The 17,841-nt window shown below is 47.9% G+C and overlaps 1 protein-coding gene across 1 annotated transcript; it reads left to right on the top strand.

Moving 5' to 3' along the window:
* Positions 1-7,482: 7,482 nt before the first annotated feature.
* LOC101641859 (sialic acid-binding Ig-like lectin 13) lies at positions 7,483-10,653 on the top strand. The gene is made up of 6 exons (XM_013006696.2): positions 7,483-7,516; positions 7,615-7,995; positions 8,196-8,474; positions 8,697-8,744; positions 10,163-10,420; positions 10,514-10,653. Exons 1-6 carry the CDS (start codon positions 7,483-7,485, stop codon positions 10,651-10,653), a joined length of 1,140 nt encoding a protein of 379 aa, XP_012862150.2.
* The last annotated feature ends 7,188 nt before the right edge of the window (positions 10,654-17,841 follow it).

The raw sequence follows: 17,841 nt of genomic DNA, 5'->3' as shown, positions 1-17,841 counted from the left end.
GGTGGTGGTGGATGTGGTGGTGGTGGTGGTGTAAAAGGGAGCTTATCTCAAGGAGTTCAAGAAGGAAGAAAATGATTGGGGAGGGATGGCATCAGTAGTAATTGTACAATACTGCTTGATGCAATTGATCTGTGGTATGGTATGATGTGTGGATTGATCTGTGGCATGGTATGATGTCTGGATTAGTGCCTAAGGAAATGGTTTGGGAAAAGGGAACAAGAAAACAGCCTGTGCTGTCACTCCTAACCCCTATACCTATGACTGGAATCTAAACTGGAAATGGAGGTTCTTAGTTGTGCTAATGAGGCGATGTTGGTGTACTTGTGTGTCTTCAGTCTATCTCCTTTGAGATCAAAAGAGCATGAGTTGCAAAAGGGAAGAGAGATTGCCACACCACCTGAGCTCTCCAGCGAACCAGGAAACAGATGCTGAAGGAGACAAGAACTTTCTGCAGCGTGCAAAGAGAGAGAAACCCTGGCCCTGCCAGCCAAGAGCCTGATCTCAGTCTCCTCCCCTCTCAAGTGGCAAGAGAATAATTTGTGCCTTAAAGACACCTGCACGCGGTGTTTCTTTCAGCAGCAGTAGGGGGATAAGGTGTGGCCATCGTCACGTGCCTGTCTGAGGGCCAACTGGTCCTCCGTTTGATGATAAGGACCTCTCTTTATCAAGGCTGTTGGGAGGATAACTAGGACCCTTTATGCAAAGGGGTAGCACAGCGCCTTCATTTTCAAGGGGAAACCGAGGCCCGGGAAGGGAGAGTATGCAAACAAATTCTCTATACTCATGATTAAGAAGCCTGGGAGGCCAGGATTCTGGGCGGGGTGAGGCCTCTACATGTGTGAGTTGGAGCAGAGTCCCAGTCACATCCTCCTAATTTAAAACCATCCCCACAATATCCTCCCATCATGGGGCCGCCTTAATGTTACCTCTCGAAAGCACATGACTGATTGCTATCCGGCCAGTAGCTTTGTCCATAGGAGCAGATGTGCTGCTATTCTCCCTGCTCAGAGGACAGTCTCTCCTCTACCTGTCCCACCCCCAGCACTGGTGTCAGCTTACTCCCGCAATGAGCTCAGGGACCTCTAGGGTTAAGGTACTGCCCACCTTGTTACTTAGGTAGGTGTCTATGGCTGGGGTGGGGGTGGGGGTGTTTGCATGCCCCAAGACTATAAAAATTGGTGAAAAAAATACACTCTCTCTGGTTCCTGCTGCCATGGAAGAGGTGAGCCCTTGCATGCTTTGTCTGATGTCTGTTTAATGATTTCCTTCAATTACACAACCATCCCTTAGGATTCATGCGGGTGTGTCTGGCTTCCACAATTCCTGTCTCCTGAACTTGGTGACAACAGCTTGATATGGTCACAAGACATTCTTAGAGCAGATGGAAGGGCATGAAAGAGGACCCCAGAGAAAAGTCCACCAGACCAGCCTTCAGGCCTTCCCCTCCCAAGATGATCTCCTTTCCGATCCATGTGTTAGTGTGGGTTGACTAGAGAAACAAATCCAGAGGCACTCATATGTGTGTAAGAGAGAATTTTAGATCCAAGAGTAATCATATATTAAGAAAACATCCTGGTCCCATCCAGATCAAGTCCATAAGTCCAATATTAGCCCATATGTCCAACACTAATCCATACATTCTTCTACAGACTCACACAGCACATGCAACCATCCCAAAGCAGGAAGATCACAGGCCAGTGGGAGAAAAATCTTGTGGAAGCATCTCAGTGCTGGCATGGCTCTCCATGTGGTTCCTCTAGCTCCAGGGCCCTGGGTGCCATCAACATAGCTCCATGTGGCTTGTCAACCGAATGTGAAGCAGAGAGAGTGTGTGTCCCACCTCCAGGGAGGAAGACAGGAATTCCCAGAATCCTCAGGAGAAGGCCACGCCCACACAGAGGCATCATTGGCTATGACCTGATTGACAGGCTAGACTCCACCCCTTCGCTCAAGTTGACAGGAGATGATGTAATGGCCACAATCCACATGGGTTCTACCCAGTGGAGATGACATGGTCCTCCTCTTGGGCTTAGCTCTGTTTTTGTTAGCTGTTGTTGAGTTGACAATGCATTTGTGTCCTCCTCATTTACAACAGATGAGGCCCGACCAGGTCCTCCACCACTCCCATGACTGTGTTGCGGGTTCAAATAAATAATAGCTACTACAATGTCTTGATAATTTAGAAGAGTCTTTTGTTCAGTTAACCGGATGACAGGGGGGATAATATGCCCTCTGGCATATTATATAGGTAACAGCTTATATAGGTAACAACCCAATTATCAGGGGCTTTCCTATGAAGCAAACAGGTACGACAAAAGCAAGAATAGCAAAACTAATGGATTCATTGCAACATCAAAAAGAGCAAGTAAGCATTGCAGGCTACATCTGTTACAAAAACAAACAAACCATGATAGCAGGATTGATTATAACATCCTGGTTAACAAAATAAGAATAGTAAGATTAATGATAATATCCTGCTTACAGCATCAAAAAGGGAACAATATTTAAGAGAATCAAAAAGAATAAGCAAAAGTAACCATATTAAAGAATAATCAAGACTCATTACAACATGTGAATCCCAGGAACATTTAAGAGTACATTCTAAAATCAATCACCAGTGGGGATTTCTGAGAAGGGATGGGGGATCAGTCGGGTCATCTAGCGGTCAGCTTTCTGAGATGGGACGGAGAAGTGGGCAGGTCATCTAGCAGGCGACAAAACGGAGTTTCTTTGGCTAGTGTACCTCAACTGGCTGATCCTTTTCTTGGCTCTATTTTTGAAAGTAGATTACCACGCCTTTCTATCCAGCCCACCTGACTCTGATAGTTCTGCTGGGACTTTTTTAGCGTCAAAGAAACACACAAGCCTTCCCCAGCGGGCGGATGCATGACTAGACACGCAGCACCTTGGCCGAGAGTTGGTCCTAGGTCTCTCTCACAGAAGGCACGAGTTCTACCATTGAATCACCGTCTTCAGCCTTGACCAAAGACCTTGGCCCCAGCACCAAGTCCTCTTCGAGGGATCTCAAGGAAACAGAGCACACTTTGGATGTGATTCCCAGCCAACCCACCAAGGAGGCGCACACGTTTCTATGATGCTGATCCCATTTGAGACTGACAGAGAAGAAAGCTCCAGTGACGTATTGCCAACAATCTGCTAACAGAAACCCTGGAGATCACACGGTCCTGTCGCCAATGAATCATGGCGATGGTGTAGGATGGCAAAGGACTGGGTAGTCATTTTTCCTTTGTGCATGGGCCACCATCGACTGGGGGCTGGTCCATAGCAACTAACACCAGACTGTGTCCTACGCAGAGGGAATGCTCCTCCTGAGTTGTCTCTAACTCCCGTGGGGACAGAAGTGGTGTTAGTCCCATAAGAAACTAGAGGAACTGGTGGCTGGCTGAAAATACCCAGTGCGTAGAATCAGAGATACAGTTTCTGAGGGTCTGGGAATTCCTACAGTGACTCAGGGTCACTGCAGTCCTCATGATTCTCTGAGAGCCCCAACTGCCCACTTGGCCCAATCCTCTCTGAAACTTATCTTTCAGTCTAGAAGAACAAAAACTCCTACCCAGCCGAGGCTGTGCCTGCCCTCCTCATCCCAGCTTCCTTGCCTACAGTGTCAGAATGGTCCCATGCCTCATCTGCCGCTCAGCCAGACACTGGCGCTCCTCAAAGACAGGGACCAGGACTGTCCGACTCAACCCTTTACTTTCATCTCAGTACCCAAGACTGAGGTTAAGGATAGATTTTCCTCCCTTGTCCCCTCAAATCAACACGATCCGTTTCTTCACGCCAATGAATCCTCGAGCACGAGAGATCAGTGAGGTTCAGACTGGGGTGCACAAGGACAGGACACTGTGTGACTTGGGCATGTTATTTGCCCACTCTTGACCGCTGGTCATTTACCTGCAAATTGGAGAAGTACAGCTAGAAGAACGCACACGCTGATCATCTGTGACTTAAGCTCTTCGTTGCGCGTGATTTACCCCAGGCTCCTTCGACCCACTCTTCTGCTTTTCTCGGAAACCTGGGCTGGGTCAGGACGGACCTGCTTTGACCAGACAGATGCTGCAACTGCCCTGCTGTGAAGGGGCCAGGACGGGGTGGCCCTGTGGAGGATGGGCATTTCAGTTTTCTAACGCCGCCCGAACACAAGTAATACACTTAACTAATGAACAGCAATCGATCTTCTCGGCGTTTAGGGGACTGAAGTCTGAAGTCAGGACACAGTCCAGGAGAAATCTCTCTATCCACTCTAAAAAAATGCGTGTCTTTCCCCAGTTTCTCTTCCTCTGTTCCTTGATGACCACCACTTGACATACATTTGTGATTCCTTGCTTCTGTGTCTAAGGGGCTCTGGTTGCTCAGTAGTCAGGCACTTCATGGATATCCCAAAGGATGGCAGCTGGGACCTACTAAAAGCTCTGCAGGAGATAGATGTGAGATTCCGTTCCCCTGGTAATCCTATGGGGAAGTTCTACTCTTTTTTATACAGTCTCTATGCATTGGACGACTGTGTTAGTCTGGATTGACTAGAGAAACAAAGCCAGAGACACTCATATGGGTATAAGAGAGAGCTTTGTACCAAAGAGCAATTGTATATTGAGAAAACATCCCAACCCAGTCCAGATCAAGTCCATAAATCCGATATTAGCCCATACATCTGGTCCTCATCCATACATTCCTCTTTAGACTCACGCAGCATATGCAATGATGCCTAATGCAGGAAGGTCACAGGCCAGTGAGTGGAAAGCCTTGTGGATCCAGTGACAGTGGAAGCATCTCAGTGCTGGCAGGGGTCTCCATGTGGCTCCTCCAGCTCCAGGGCTCTATTGTAGCTCCATGTGTCTTGACAGCAAGCCTCACAGAGAGTGAGCAGAGAGAGAATCTCCAAGGGAGTTAGCCAAGAGAGAGAGATGTGTCTCCCACCTCCAAGGAGGAAATACAGGTGTGTTAGTCTGGGTACTTTAGAGAAACAAATCCACAAAAATTCATGTTTAAGAGAGAGTTTTATATAAAGATTAAGTGCGCATCAAGAAAACATCCCAACCCAGTGCTCCCCAAGCCCACAAGTCCAACATTAACCCATATGACCCACACCAATCCACAAAGTCCTCCTCCATCTCACAAAACAGATGCAATGATGCTGAATGCAGGAGGAAAGCTGAGTCAGTGAATGGGTAAACATCTCAGCCCTGGCAGGGGTCTCCACATGGCTGCTCCAGCACCCAGGGCTGCATCAGGGTAGGTCCATGTGGCTTCTCCTCAGGGATGTCTTGCAGGAAGTGAGCCTTGCCAGCTAAAGCAGGGAACTGGCTAAGGCAGCTGCACCCTGGTCTGACCATCAGAAAGCAAGAGACCTGAGAACTAGAAAGGTGAGGCTCACTGAGCCATTTATCCCTCCACCCTTCAATTAACCCCACATGTGCTTTATCAGCCAGGTTGGCCCAATAAACTAACTACCTCAACAGGAGTTCCCAGAATTCTCAGGAGAAGGCCCTGCCCACACAGAGGCCTCATTGGTTATATCTTGATTGACAGGTCAGACTCTACCCCTTCACTTGTAATCCTCTCAAGTTGACACCAGATATATAACCACCACACCAAGTTTCTGCTTTCATCGGTTTGACTGTATTGAAATGATAAACCTACAAAGAAATGCAAAAGAGAGTTGCCATTAAAAGAGCCCACATAGCATAGAGGTTAAGGGCTCAGCTGCTAGGTGAAAGTTCAGCTGTTCAAACCCATCAGCCTCTCTGAAGGAGACAACCATGACAGTCTGTTTCCACAACGATCTAGAGTCTTGGCAGTCTTGCTGGGACCATTCTTTTCCATAAGGTCACAGAATCTGAATGGCAACTGGATTCCGAAACTGGGCGGCAACGAGTTTTTCATTATCATTCCTGTGAATTAAGGACTGCTCTGGAGCCTAGAGAGTGGAGGGGGCACATGGAGGAAGGGGCCTTGCTCCTGCAACGTTTCATTGCTTGGAAGGTGTTCATTTTGTGATGAATCGCTGAGTTGTTGAGAAGGCAACTTTTTGGTACGTTTTGGATAACCTCCCTATAAATGTATAGGGTATAAGGAAGTATAATCCCTAGGATTACCACTACTCCCCCCTCAGCCCCTCCAACCCCCAAATCCAAACTGGCTGCTCTTGAGCCAATTCCAGCTCATGGAGATCCCAAGTGTGTCGGAGTGGAACTGGGGTGTGGTCGTTACATCGTGTCACGTCAACTTAATAAATTGGTTATAGGGGTGGAGTCTAGCCTGTCAATCAGGTCATAGCCAATGAAGCCTCTGTGTGGGAGTGGCCTTCTCCTGAGGATGCTGGAAACTCCTGTCTTCCCCCCTGGAGGTGGGACACACAGAGTCTCTGCTTTGTCTTCCTGCTGACAAGCCGCATGGAGCTAAGCTGAGGGAGTCGGAGCCCTGGAGCTAGAGGAGCCATGTAGAGACCCACACCAGCGCTGAGATGCTTCCACTGCCACTGAATCCATAAGACTTTCCACCCACTGGCCTCTGATCATCCTGCATTCGGCATCATTGCATGTGTTGTGTGAGTCTGAAGCGGAATTTAGAGACTGGTATCAGACATAGGGGCTAATATCAAACTGATGGATTTGATCTGGACTGGGCTGGGATGTTTTCTTCATATACAATTACTCTTTGATATAAAGTTCTCTCTTACACACCTATGAGTGTCCGTAGGTTTTCCATGGGAGTGGTGCAGTTGTTAACAACTGAAAGGTTAGTTGTTGATTTGAACTCAGAAACTTCTCCAAGGGGAAAAGATATACCAGTTTGCTTCTGTAAAAATTTACAGACTTGGAAAGACTATGGGGGGCAAGGGGGGAGGGCAGTTCTACAGGTTCGCTATGAGTTGGAATCAACTCAAGGGCATGCTCTCTCTGCCTGGTGATTCCTGGAGGTCAGTGTCTTGGGTAGGTTGTGTAAGGCAGAGAAGCCCAACACATGGACGCTGAGGGTGAGATGGAGGGACGGCTGCTTCCCTCACCCACCTGGGCTCTCAGGTGCTTGATCTCAGCTCCCAAGCCTCTTCTGGGTCCCTCCTCAGCTAGACTGATTCCCACTGAGCCTATGACTCAGTGGGCCAGGCTGGAAGGGACCCGATTTCACATGGTAAACATGATACCAGAGGGGATGGTGGTCAACCAGGAGATAAGAATGGATTCTGGGCCCAGTATTGGATGCCAACTTGGTCAGATCTCTTTCCCTATCAGCCTCAGGTCCCATGAGTGGATGTGGGGAGGTAGTGGTTGGTTGGCTGAGTTGCCCTGATAACATCTGGGCCTGAGGTTTCTGTTTTCCTGCTCTGCAGACCGTCATTGGTCAACATATCTTTCTTTCCCCCTCCCCCTCTTCCTGTGGAACCATATCTTGCACTCTTAGCCTAGAGATGAGCTCTAAGAAACAGACGTTCTTAGGGTTGAACCTGCCTCCACCAGTCCAGAAATGTTGTGGTTGCTGCTGCCCTTGTTATGGACAGGTGAGTGGGTTGATGATGGGGGCGGGAGGGGGTGGGGGGAGTATCTCTTGTAGGGGGTGGGGGGATAATGCAATAGCTGAGCCACCCTCTTCCCCCAGGGTCTCTGGCTCAGGACGACCAATACCAGTTGGAAATGCAGAGGTCAGTGACAGTACAGGAGGGTCTGTGCACTTTTCTGCCCTGCACCATCACCTACCCCCACGGCATGTGGACTGACTCTGACCCAACGTATGGCTCCTGGTTCCGTGACGGGGCCGATGTGAACCAGGATGCTCCAGTGGCCACAAATCACCCAGGTCAAAAAGTGCAGGAGGAGACCCAGGGCCGATTCTATCTCCTTGGAGACCCTCGGAACCACACCTGCTCCCTGGACATCAGAGACACCAGGATGGCAGACAACGGGTCATACTTTTTTCAGGTGGCGAGAGGAAGCATGAAATGGAATTACACATTGTATCCGCTCTCTGTTCATGTGAAACGTAAGGGACGCGCTCCGGGAGATGAACGTGGGGCCTCGGGCAGGTCTGGGATGGGACCGCTGCGTCTCACGCGGGAGGGGTGTTTGGGTAAAGTGTGTGAAGCTCCGTGGAAGGAGCTGTGTCCAGGCCTGGAATAGATTTGTCGGGAATAATCTTGAAATCCCTGCATATTGATCCCGAATCTTCTCTTTTCCTACCAGCCCTGACTCAGAAGCCCAACATACAGATCCTACGGTCCCTGGTGTCTGGCCGACTCGGCACCGTGACCTGTCCTATACCCTGGGCTTGTGATCGGGGCAGAGCTCCCATCTTCTCCTGGATGGGCCCCTCCATTGTCCCTGGAGATTCCATGATCCCCAACTCCTCAGTGCTTACCTTCACCCCACGGCCTCAGGATCACGGCACCAACCTCACCTGTCAGGTGACCTTCCCTGGAGCAGGTGTGACAACAAATAGAACCATTCTGCTCAAAGTATCCTGTGAGTATTGGGTAGGGGGACCTGGCTCTCTGATGAGCAGTCCCTACCGAGAGCAGAGCTGGAAGAGAGTCAGGAGCTTGGGCATTGGGTACCGGGTCTTGATATCTAGAGTGGAAGGGGTCAGGGAGATGTCTACCTTGCCCTTTCCCCGTTTCTGCAGCTTCTGGGGAATGAAGGCCAATATCCACCCACTCTCCCCCTGATGAAGTCTTTCTGTCTTAGACTCTCCACAGAATGTGACCATAGCTGTCTTCCAAGGAAATGACACAGGTAGGAAGGACCTTCCTCCACCCATTCCCTGCCACAACTGCCTTCCAGAGTTTGTTGGGAGCGAGGACTGGACCAGAATCTTCTACGTTCTCTTGGGCTCAAATGGGTGACCAGAGATCCCCTTGTTGAACTCAAGTGTCCTCTCTAAACACCAGACTAGGAGTTTGATGTTTCTCGTCACCCAACTCTTGCTTGCTCCTCTGCCATGTCTTTTCATTTTCCTTAGTGACATTTGCATCAGTTCTTTCGGAGAAATGTTACATTCTTACTGGCCAAATGTGAAATGCCCAACACAGTCTGTCCCCAAGATGACAGCTGCCCTCCCATGAAGGGACCCCTCTTTCATGCATGCTACTCTGGGCCTTGGTTCTTCCACTTGATAGACGCAAGAGGTCATTCAATGTCAACAGTAATGCCTGTCCTTGTTCTTATCTCTCTCTGTACCCTGTGTCCTCTGTGGTTGGATTCTGGTTCCAGGCACATCTTTTATTCATGAAGGAGGATGGCATGACGTTTTCCCACTCACAACACCAGTAACATGAATGCCACAAATGACCTCAGACCTTTTCTCTACTCTCATTATTAGTGCCTTGCCTCTGAAACAAATATCCAAAGCAAGATAGCTGGATCCTAGGTTTGGTCTAATTTGAAATCTGTAGCTGGTTCTGTTGGTTTCAGTACTCAACAACAAACTACAAGGTTGGTGGTTCAAACTCACCCAGTGATGCCTGAGAAAGTAGGCCTGGTTGTCTGCTTCTCAATAGTCATGCCCTTGAGAGCCCTAGGGAGCCATTGTACTCTGCATAGAGGCTCACTGGGGTGTCTAAATAGACTGATGGAAACGTGGGGTTAAGGGATCATGCAGGGGGAATGGCCAAGTTACCTTCCATTAAGGATGATCAAGTTTATATTCCTACCAGAGAGGGGTGAAATTGTGTGTCTTCCCAGAGTCTCCAGCCTAGGATATTTATCAGCTTTCTGTCCACAATTTACACATCACAATAACTGTATGTGGGGAAGCGAGTCAGGTAGGGTGCCTGTGTATAGTCTTGAGGCAAAACCTTTCTTCCTCAGGAAAACTCACGTTTGCTTTTAAGGCCACCGACTGATTGGATCAGGCCCACCCACGTTGTGGCGAGTCACCTGTTTCATGTCAGGGCAACTTCCTTGAATGCTGAATTACCTGTAATAGCAGCATCTACATCAGTGTTTGGAAAAAAGGTCACCATCACCCGGCCAGGGTGTCACATAAAATTGATATTCCACTCCTTCGCTGGATCTTTTTGGCAGTCTTTTCTTTCACAGACTATGTCTGAGTGTCTATGCTCCTCGCCCTATCTCTTTCTGAAAACATCCTCTTTCTATTGATCTCTTTTTTCTCTCTCTGACTCTCAGGCTCTCTGACTCTTTCCTTCTAGAATCCAACACCGTAAGGAATGGCTCTTCAGTGAATGTCCAGGTGGGACAGTACCTGCGTCTGGTCTGTGTTGTCGACAGCAATCCTCCCTCCACAGTGACTTGGGCCCGGGGGAGCCTCACCCTGAAGCCCTCAATGCCCTCAGAACCAGAAGTCATGGAACTGCTGCAAGTAAAAGCTGAAGATGGAGGGGAATTCACTTGCCGGGCTCAGTACTCACTAGACTCCCTGCATGTTTCTTTGAAGCTCTCTGTGCAGAGTGAGTTACTGGGCATGTGTTGAGGACAGACCACCCAGTGAGAGGGAAGGGTGGAAGCCACAATCAAGAACCTAACTTCCTCTTTCTTCTAAGGTAGCTCCTCTTGCTGCCCCTGTGCACCTGGGCGGCCAAAGGAGTCCAGGGCCCTGATCTTAACCCTGACCAGGGGATGCCTTATGGGTGCTGGTTTTGTCTTCACCTATGGCCTCTTTTGGATCTACTATACCTGGTAAGCACACTTAACCTTTCTCCAAGGGAGCCCAGTGATTGACTTAACATCCCTGGTGTTAGAATTAACAACCAACTCTGATCAGAGCCTTGGGTTTGCTCTGCAGGTGTGGAGTTTCACAAAGGAGCTGGGATGACTGAATGTCCTTCCTTCTCAGGACAGGCTGGAGGTATGGACATGGAGCTCACAGGGACAGATTTGGGGACACCGTGATCATCTTCTCCCCAGTCACACTCCTCCCACACCAGTTTACATGGGAAGAGATGGTTCCCTGGACCTCAAACCAGTTCAGTCAGGTTCAATCATGACTGAGAAAATGACACTGGAACAGATCCCATTTTTAAAATGCGGACCAACAAGGGTGATAACCAGAATGGAAAATATTATGGGCTGTAACCGTGCTAGAAATTTAATCTCCCTCTTAGGACACACTATGCGACACATGTTGCTGTTAAGTGCCATCAAACCCATTCCAAGGCACAGCAGCCCCCTGTACAACAGGCGGAAACACGCTGCAGTCCTGCACCATCCTCACAAGATGTCTTACACTTGAGTTCGTTGGTGCAGCCAGTCTATCCATCCATCTTGTTGAGGATCTTTCTCTATTTCTGACCCTCCACTTTACTGAGCCTGATGGCCATCTCCGGGGACTGGTCCCTTGTGACGACATGTCCAAAGTACATGAGAAGAAGACGTCTCACCAACCTTGCACCTAGGCAGCATGTCTGTTGGACTTTTACCAAGACAGGTCTGTCCATTGGCTGGCTGTTCAGCATTCGTTGTGCACGTGAGAATCCTAACAGTCCTCTTCTGCTGCAGCCATCCTAAGTCATTGTCCCTCGGCGTTCACAGGAGGCCATTGACCACACGGTGGCTTGGGAGAAGCACAAAGATGTTCTCCAAGAGGTCTTTTACAGCCAATGGGCACTGTGTGACTCATCACTGATGGCTTCATGGCTGCTTCTAAAGATGTTGGGTGTGGATCCCACTGAAAGGGACCCTTGACACACTCCACCTTTTCTCTGTGTATCATGATGCCGATTGGTTCAGTGGTGAGACTTTTGTTTGCGTGTGTTTTTGTTTTCCACTGAGGTGTAATCCAGGCCGAAGACTGCGGTCTTGGGTCCTCCTCGGTAAAGGGCTTCGAGTCCTCATTGCTTTCAGCAAGCAAGGTTGAGCCATCAGCAGGAAACAAGTTAGGGCTGTCCTCTTTCGCTATACTGCTTCCATCTGTCTAGTCCAGCTTCTCCGATCATTAGTTCAGCATCGAGATTGAATAATTGTAGTTGAAAGAGTACAATCCGAATGCACACCTCTCTTGGTTTTCAATCACTCCAAAGTCCCTTATTCTGCTCAACTATCTGCCTCTTTTTATCCAGAATGTGAAATATTTATTTCTAATGACAAATCAATGAAATGTTGTCTTGAAACATGGTGTAGCATGGATCATAGTCTTCATGCCGGGTTCTTGCATGTGGGCATATCTGCAGGTGGGCAGACCAACCTGGAGATGATAGAGGAGCAGCGTCTGGGTTCCTAAGATTATCGGAAATATGTGTTTTCCGATGGTCTTAGGCGACCCTTGTGAAGGGGTCGAGACCCACAGGTTGAGAACTGCTGGCTTAATGGAAAGTGAGCTAGGGATATGGATATCATGGGGGTAAGAATTAGATCCTTACTATATTTGATTATAGATGAATATTTGGAAATTCTACTTTTATAATTTGTATAATTCTTTGTATAATTTGTACACAAGTATACAAGCTACTTTTATATAAGCTGAAATATATTTGTAGTAAATCACCCACCCTTTGAATGTTAGCCATTATAAAGTATTTTTATGGGGCGGGTTGTTTGTTTGTTTGTTTTAAATCATTTTATTGGGGGTTCATACAACTCTTATAACTCATCCATTCATCCACTGTGTCAAGCACATTTGTACATTTGTTGCCATCATCATTCTCAAAACATTTGCCTTCCGCTTGAGCCCGTGGTATCAGATCCTCATTTTTTCCCTCCCTCCCCGCTCCCCCCTCCAACTAGCTTCCTCTTGTAGGTAAACACAGCTCCATGTGCTGGAATTCCCATTGTACAAAATGTTATTGATAGTTCGTTATGATCCCCACAGTCGAATGACTTTGCACAGTCCAGAAAGCACAAGGAAGCCTCTTCCTGGTATTCTTTGCTTTCATCTGATGCATCTGATGAAGAAATGCATCTGATGTCACTGATGGAATTGTCTGTTCCAGGTCCTACTTTGAATCTGGCTTGCAATTCTGGCAGCTCCCTGCATCTGAACGGCTGCAGCCAGTTTTTCAACTGCCTTCAGCAAAAATGTACTTGTGCACCATATGCATGAAATTGTTCAACAATGTCCTCATTCTGTTGGGCACCCTTCCTTTGGAAGAGGCACCGATCTGGATCTGGTCTGGTTGGCTGGCCAGGTAGCTGTCCTCCATATTTGTAAATCAAATATTTTCGTAGTTAGAGCACAGAGGACATGAAAAAACACCCTTTAGTCACCATTACACTCGTATTACCCAATTTATTAAACGAAAAAGGGAAAATACAATAAAACATTTTGGACGTTACAATTATCATTTATTATTTATTATATTATTTATGGCATCAAGCGTGTACAGTATGAGCCAATCAGTGGCAGTCATGACAGAGCATGCGCTGTTACACAAAAACCGCGATAGAGTGAAGCCGCGGAAGTCGAAGCGCGAAGTGGCGAGGGTTCACTGTATTCTTCTTTTAGCTAGAGAAACGCTGAGCAGGTTCTTTCTTTTTGGATTTCTAACTCGAGGCCTTGGCGGATTCCATTATCCTTTGTCTCCTCCAACCACCCGTCAACATCTTCTGTTGCTTTCTTTTACCTCAGCATTTCTTGCTGTCATTTCTAGATTCTCTGAATTGAGCACCACAGTTTCTTCTGACATCCACTTTGGTCTTTTCATTCTTTGCTGTCTTTTAAATAACCGTTGCTTTCTTTGTATAGGGTGTTCTTCATGTGATTCTACAACTCAGCTGGTATTTGGTAATGAAGTGTTCATTGCATCAAATCTCTTCTCGAAATGGTCTCGACATTCCGGTGGGATCTACTCAAGATTGCGGTTAACTCTTGTGTCCTTGTTTTAATTGTCTCCGGTTCAACTTTAACTTGTATTTGAGCAATTGATGGTCTGTCTGTTCCACAGCCATCCTCTGGCCTTGTCTGACTGATGATCTTGAGCTTCTCTGTTGTCTCTTTCCACAGGTGCAGTCAATTTGATTAGTGTGAATTCCATTCAAACAGGTGCCTGTGTATCTTCACCCTTTATAGTGTTGAAATCAGGTATTTTCATCGGATACGTTTCTGAAAAATTCTCTCACACAATCTCCGCTCTCATTGCTATTACCAAGTGTATATATTTACAACCACCTATAGCTCCTTTTTTGTTTCTAGCGCTCACTCGCCAATCACCAGTAGTTATTGAGGCATATTGATTCCCCGTTTGATCACTTTCAGACTCAGAAGTCGGCAGCTTCTTGAATTTCTCGATTAATGATGTTAACGCTTAGGGTATAGATTTGAATATTAGTCATATTAACTGATCCTTCTTATAGGTGCATAGATGTTACTCTAGCACTGACAGTATTGGACTTCAGGGCAGATCTTGTAATACTTTTTTTTGGCCAACGCATTCCATGTCATTCCCCTTGAATATGTCGTAGTAAACCGTATACTTGTCTGATTCACACTGGCCAATACCAGTGCACTGCTTGTCACTCATGTGTAGGATACGCTAGTCACCCTTTCGCATCTCATTTCATTTTTAAGAACTGTTTCTTTGCGTGTGAATCCAGGGAAGGCTCACAGAGCACATCATCAGTTTTACTTTCAACAACCCACACGCATTTTGTTTCACCTCATCCATTGTCATCCCCTCAATGGACCATCAATTATCCCTCATCCTTCTGTGTTTTCTCTTTTCATTCCTCCTTCCCCTCCCCCCCCCCCCCAACGCTCTGAACTTTGTCCTTGGGTCAAGGCTGCCCTGCTGAGCTTACGTGGCTGGCGGTTGAAGCAGGTGGCTGAATTCAGTGACAGACCTGAAGGACGACGAAGGCAGTCGTCTTGGGTCCACCTGTCTCTATTCAACAGGAAAGCCTGGTCTCTCTCTCAAATGATGTTGAGTTTTAATGCAACACTCCCCCCCCCCCTCCCATTCTACTCAGGGTCTTCAAATGGGATCTTTTGTATTTTTTTCAAGAACAGTTGGCTGTGTTTGCTGGTGCTTTCACTTAATTTTGGATGACTTTTCCCCCTCCTAGATGCCTGCACATCGCCTGGCAACCAACTGCCTTGTGTTCCCAGTGATAGACAGCTCCTCTCCCCACAGAGGGGCCAGCTATGGAGCCAACTTGAATGTGTTGCTCTGGCTCCTGAAAGGGCTCATGCCTAGGCTTCTCTCGAGTCTCCCATTCCAGAACGGTGGCCCATCATTTGTTCGGATCTAAGCTATTGATCTAGAACCAACGCAACGGCACCTACCAGCAGCCATCGGTTCCGTTTGTCCACGTTTTTAAAAATTCAGGTTTGTTCCAGTTTCACGTCATCAGTTTGCCGGAATGGGCTCACTGGCTCGCAGCCCTGCTGGGCACAGACAAAGACTTTTGTGATCAGGTCAAAGAGGTCCTGGGAAATCCCTAGTGAAGCAGGGATTGTCATTGGGTCTCAATCCCAATGAAATGATATCTTATCAAAGAGAAGAAAAGGCACAGAGACCCAAATGGACAGAGGAAGGGTGGTCGTGTGACCTTAGAGACTGGCACAGTTGCGAGTCAAGACGTGCCCAGCGTGGTGGGTAGCCAACAGACGGCAGGAGAGAGGTGTGGAACCATCTCTCTCTCTCAGAACTGCAGAAGGAATCAACGTGGTGCTCGCACTCTGGTTTGAACTCTCAAGCCTCTGGAACATCGAGACTGTACCTTTCTGTTTTGCAAAGCCACTGTTTTGTGCTGTTTTGGCAGCTTAGGAAACCAAGACCACGCCAATGTTTTCCTGTTTGCTGTAACGTATGTGGACTTCCATTCCAGCTGTCTCCACTTCCCCAGCCCCTGAGACCCTCTAATAAAGTTTTGTCTTACTACCTTATTCTACATGTGTCGTATAAAGGGGATCGTACAATAGTTGGGCTCTTTGGCATCTGTCCGAGTTCTTGAACCATGCTGTTTTCAAGGTCTATCCATGTTGCAGCATGGGCCAGGACTCAGTGTCTCATTATGGCTGAGGAGTATTCCATTGTACTTAGGTTCCACTGTGGGTGACTCCTCTTGGCTCTTCTAGCCAGTGGCTTAGTGGTTATGCATTGAGCTGCTCACTGCAAGGTCAGCAGTTCGAAACCACCAGCTGCTCCTTGGGAGAAAGATGGAACTTTCTATTCCCGTAAAGAGTTACAGTCTCTGAAAGTCACAAGGGCAGTTCTACCCTGCCCCATGGGGTCACGGTGAATAGGCATCAACTCAGCAAAATAGTGAGTTTGGTTTGAGCTACAGTCTTTGTAACTCAAATTCAATGACTGGGTGAGCTCATGAAAACAGGGTTCTTATAACTCACCAAGGGCAGTGAATATCTTCTGATAATCTACATCAGGTGCATGGCACCCTAGTGGAAGTGGGCCCAACCATCCAAAGATATACAAAGCCATAATGAGTGGATTGGTCAGTTCTGCCATCCCACTAGGCTTAAATGAGAGCCAGCCCCAGAGTACAGAGGGGATCAGAAACACAAATAAGGAGAGGGAGGAGTGGTGCTTGTCCAAGACGGATGCATTCAGAAAGTCCTAGACCGAGGGTATGGAACGCTGCTGACAATGGGTATGGTAAGAGACAGGGGTCAAAAAACGCCAACAGTAGAACCAAGAGACCAACGCGAGAGAACACAGAGGGCTTCCTGGTGTGTGGAGCAAGAAAGCCAAGGACCTTTGGAAAGGGACCCTCTATTAGTCTGGGTAGACTAGAGAAACAAATCTAGGGAGATGCTCATCTCTGTATAAGAAAGAACTTTATATATAACGAGTAATTGTATATTAAGAAAACACCCCAGCCCAGACCAGTTCAAGTCCAGAAGTCTGATATGTCTGATACCAGTCTATGAATATCTCCACAGACTCACTCAACACATGCAATGACGCCGAATGCAGGAAGATCACAGGCCAGTGGGTGGAAAGTCTTGTGGATCCAGTGGTAGTGGAAACATCTCAGCGCTGGTGTGGGTCACCACGTGGCTCCTCCGGCTCCAGGGTTCTGGCTCCATCAGCACAACTCCATGTGGCTTGTCAACAGGAATGTCTCAAAGGGAGAGCATGTGTGTCCCACCTCCGGAGAGGAAGATCGGAGCTCCCAGAATCCTCAGGAGAAGGCCATACCCACACAGAGGCCTCATTGACTGTGACTTGATTGACAGGCTAGACCCACCCCTTTGCTCAAGTTGACAGATTATGCAACTGCCACAAGCACTGAGGACATAGGGCCACCTACTGGAGGTGCTAAAGAGTTTTGTGACACTTACCCTGACGGTAGAATTGAAGCCAGCCCAAGAAGTCTGAAGGCTAAGGAGAGCCCTGCCTGTTAGCATAGCTGAGAATTCTTTCCCAACCAAAGAACTGTATCCCCAGTCTTTCATAATCCTGAATTGTAACCTGTTACATCGCTCCAAACTTGTTGCCACGGAGTCGACTCTGACTTGCAGATACCCCAGAGGACAGGGGAGAATTTTCCCTGTGGGTTACTGAAAAGGTAACCTTTCACAGGAATCGAAAGCCTCATCTTTCTCCCACGGAGCAGCTGGTGGTTTCGAACTGTTGGGCTTGCAGTTAGCAGCCCAACACATAACCCGTACACCACCAGGGCTCCCAGGACTTCCCTGGTGGCCCTCAACATGGAAAGTAAGACCTGTATGTGATGTGTGGCCATTGCATACATGAACAAACCCAGCAAAAGAGGGGAGCGTGTGGGAAGGAACATTCATGACAGAATTCGTGAAAAGGTTGGGAAGGCATCAGGGTTGGCTTTCCCGGGAGCCAGCCTTGGGCTGCTGTGGGTGGTGCTTCTCCCACCACATGAAGTTGGAGGAGTTCAGACACCCCCAAACCACCTTTTAAAACTCACATTTTTTTGTATCTATTCGTGGGCACTTGGGTTTCTA

The sequence above is a fragment of the Echinops telfairi genome, unplaced genomic scaffold (assembly GCF_000313985.2).
Source record: "Echinops telfairi isolate 266 unplaced genomic scaffold, ASM31398v2 ScPeMD7_655;HRSCAF=1070, whole genome shotgun sequence".
Lineage (NCBI taxonomy): Eukaryota > Metazoa > Chordata > Mammalia > Afrosoricida > Tenrecidae > Echinops > Echinops telfairi.
Note: the sequence above shows the minus strand (reverse complement) of the source record. Positions and strands in the feature narration are given on the sequence as shown.

Coding starts and splice junctions, on each gene's coding strand:
- LOC101641859 (XM_013006696.2), top strand. CDS start 7,483: ATGTTGTGGTTGCTGCTGCCCTTGTTATGGACAG. Junction 7,517..7,614: donor GCTGCCCTTGTTATGGACAG/GTGAGTGGGTTG, acceptor CTCTTCCCCCAG/GGTCTCTGGCTCAGGACGAC. Junction 8,475..8,696: donor CATTCTGCTCAAAGTATCCT/GTGAGTATTGGG, acceptor TTTCTGTCTTAG/ACTCTCCACAGAATGTGACC.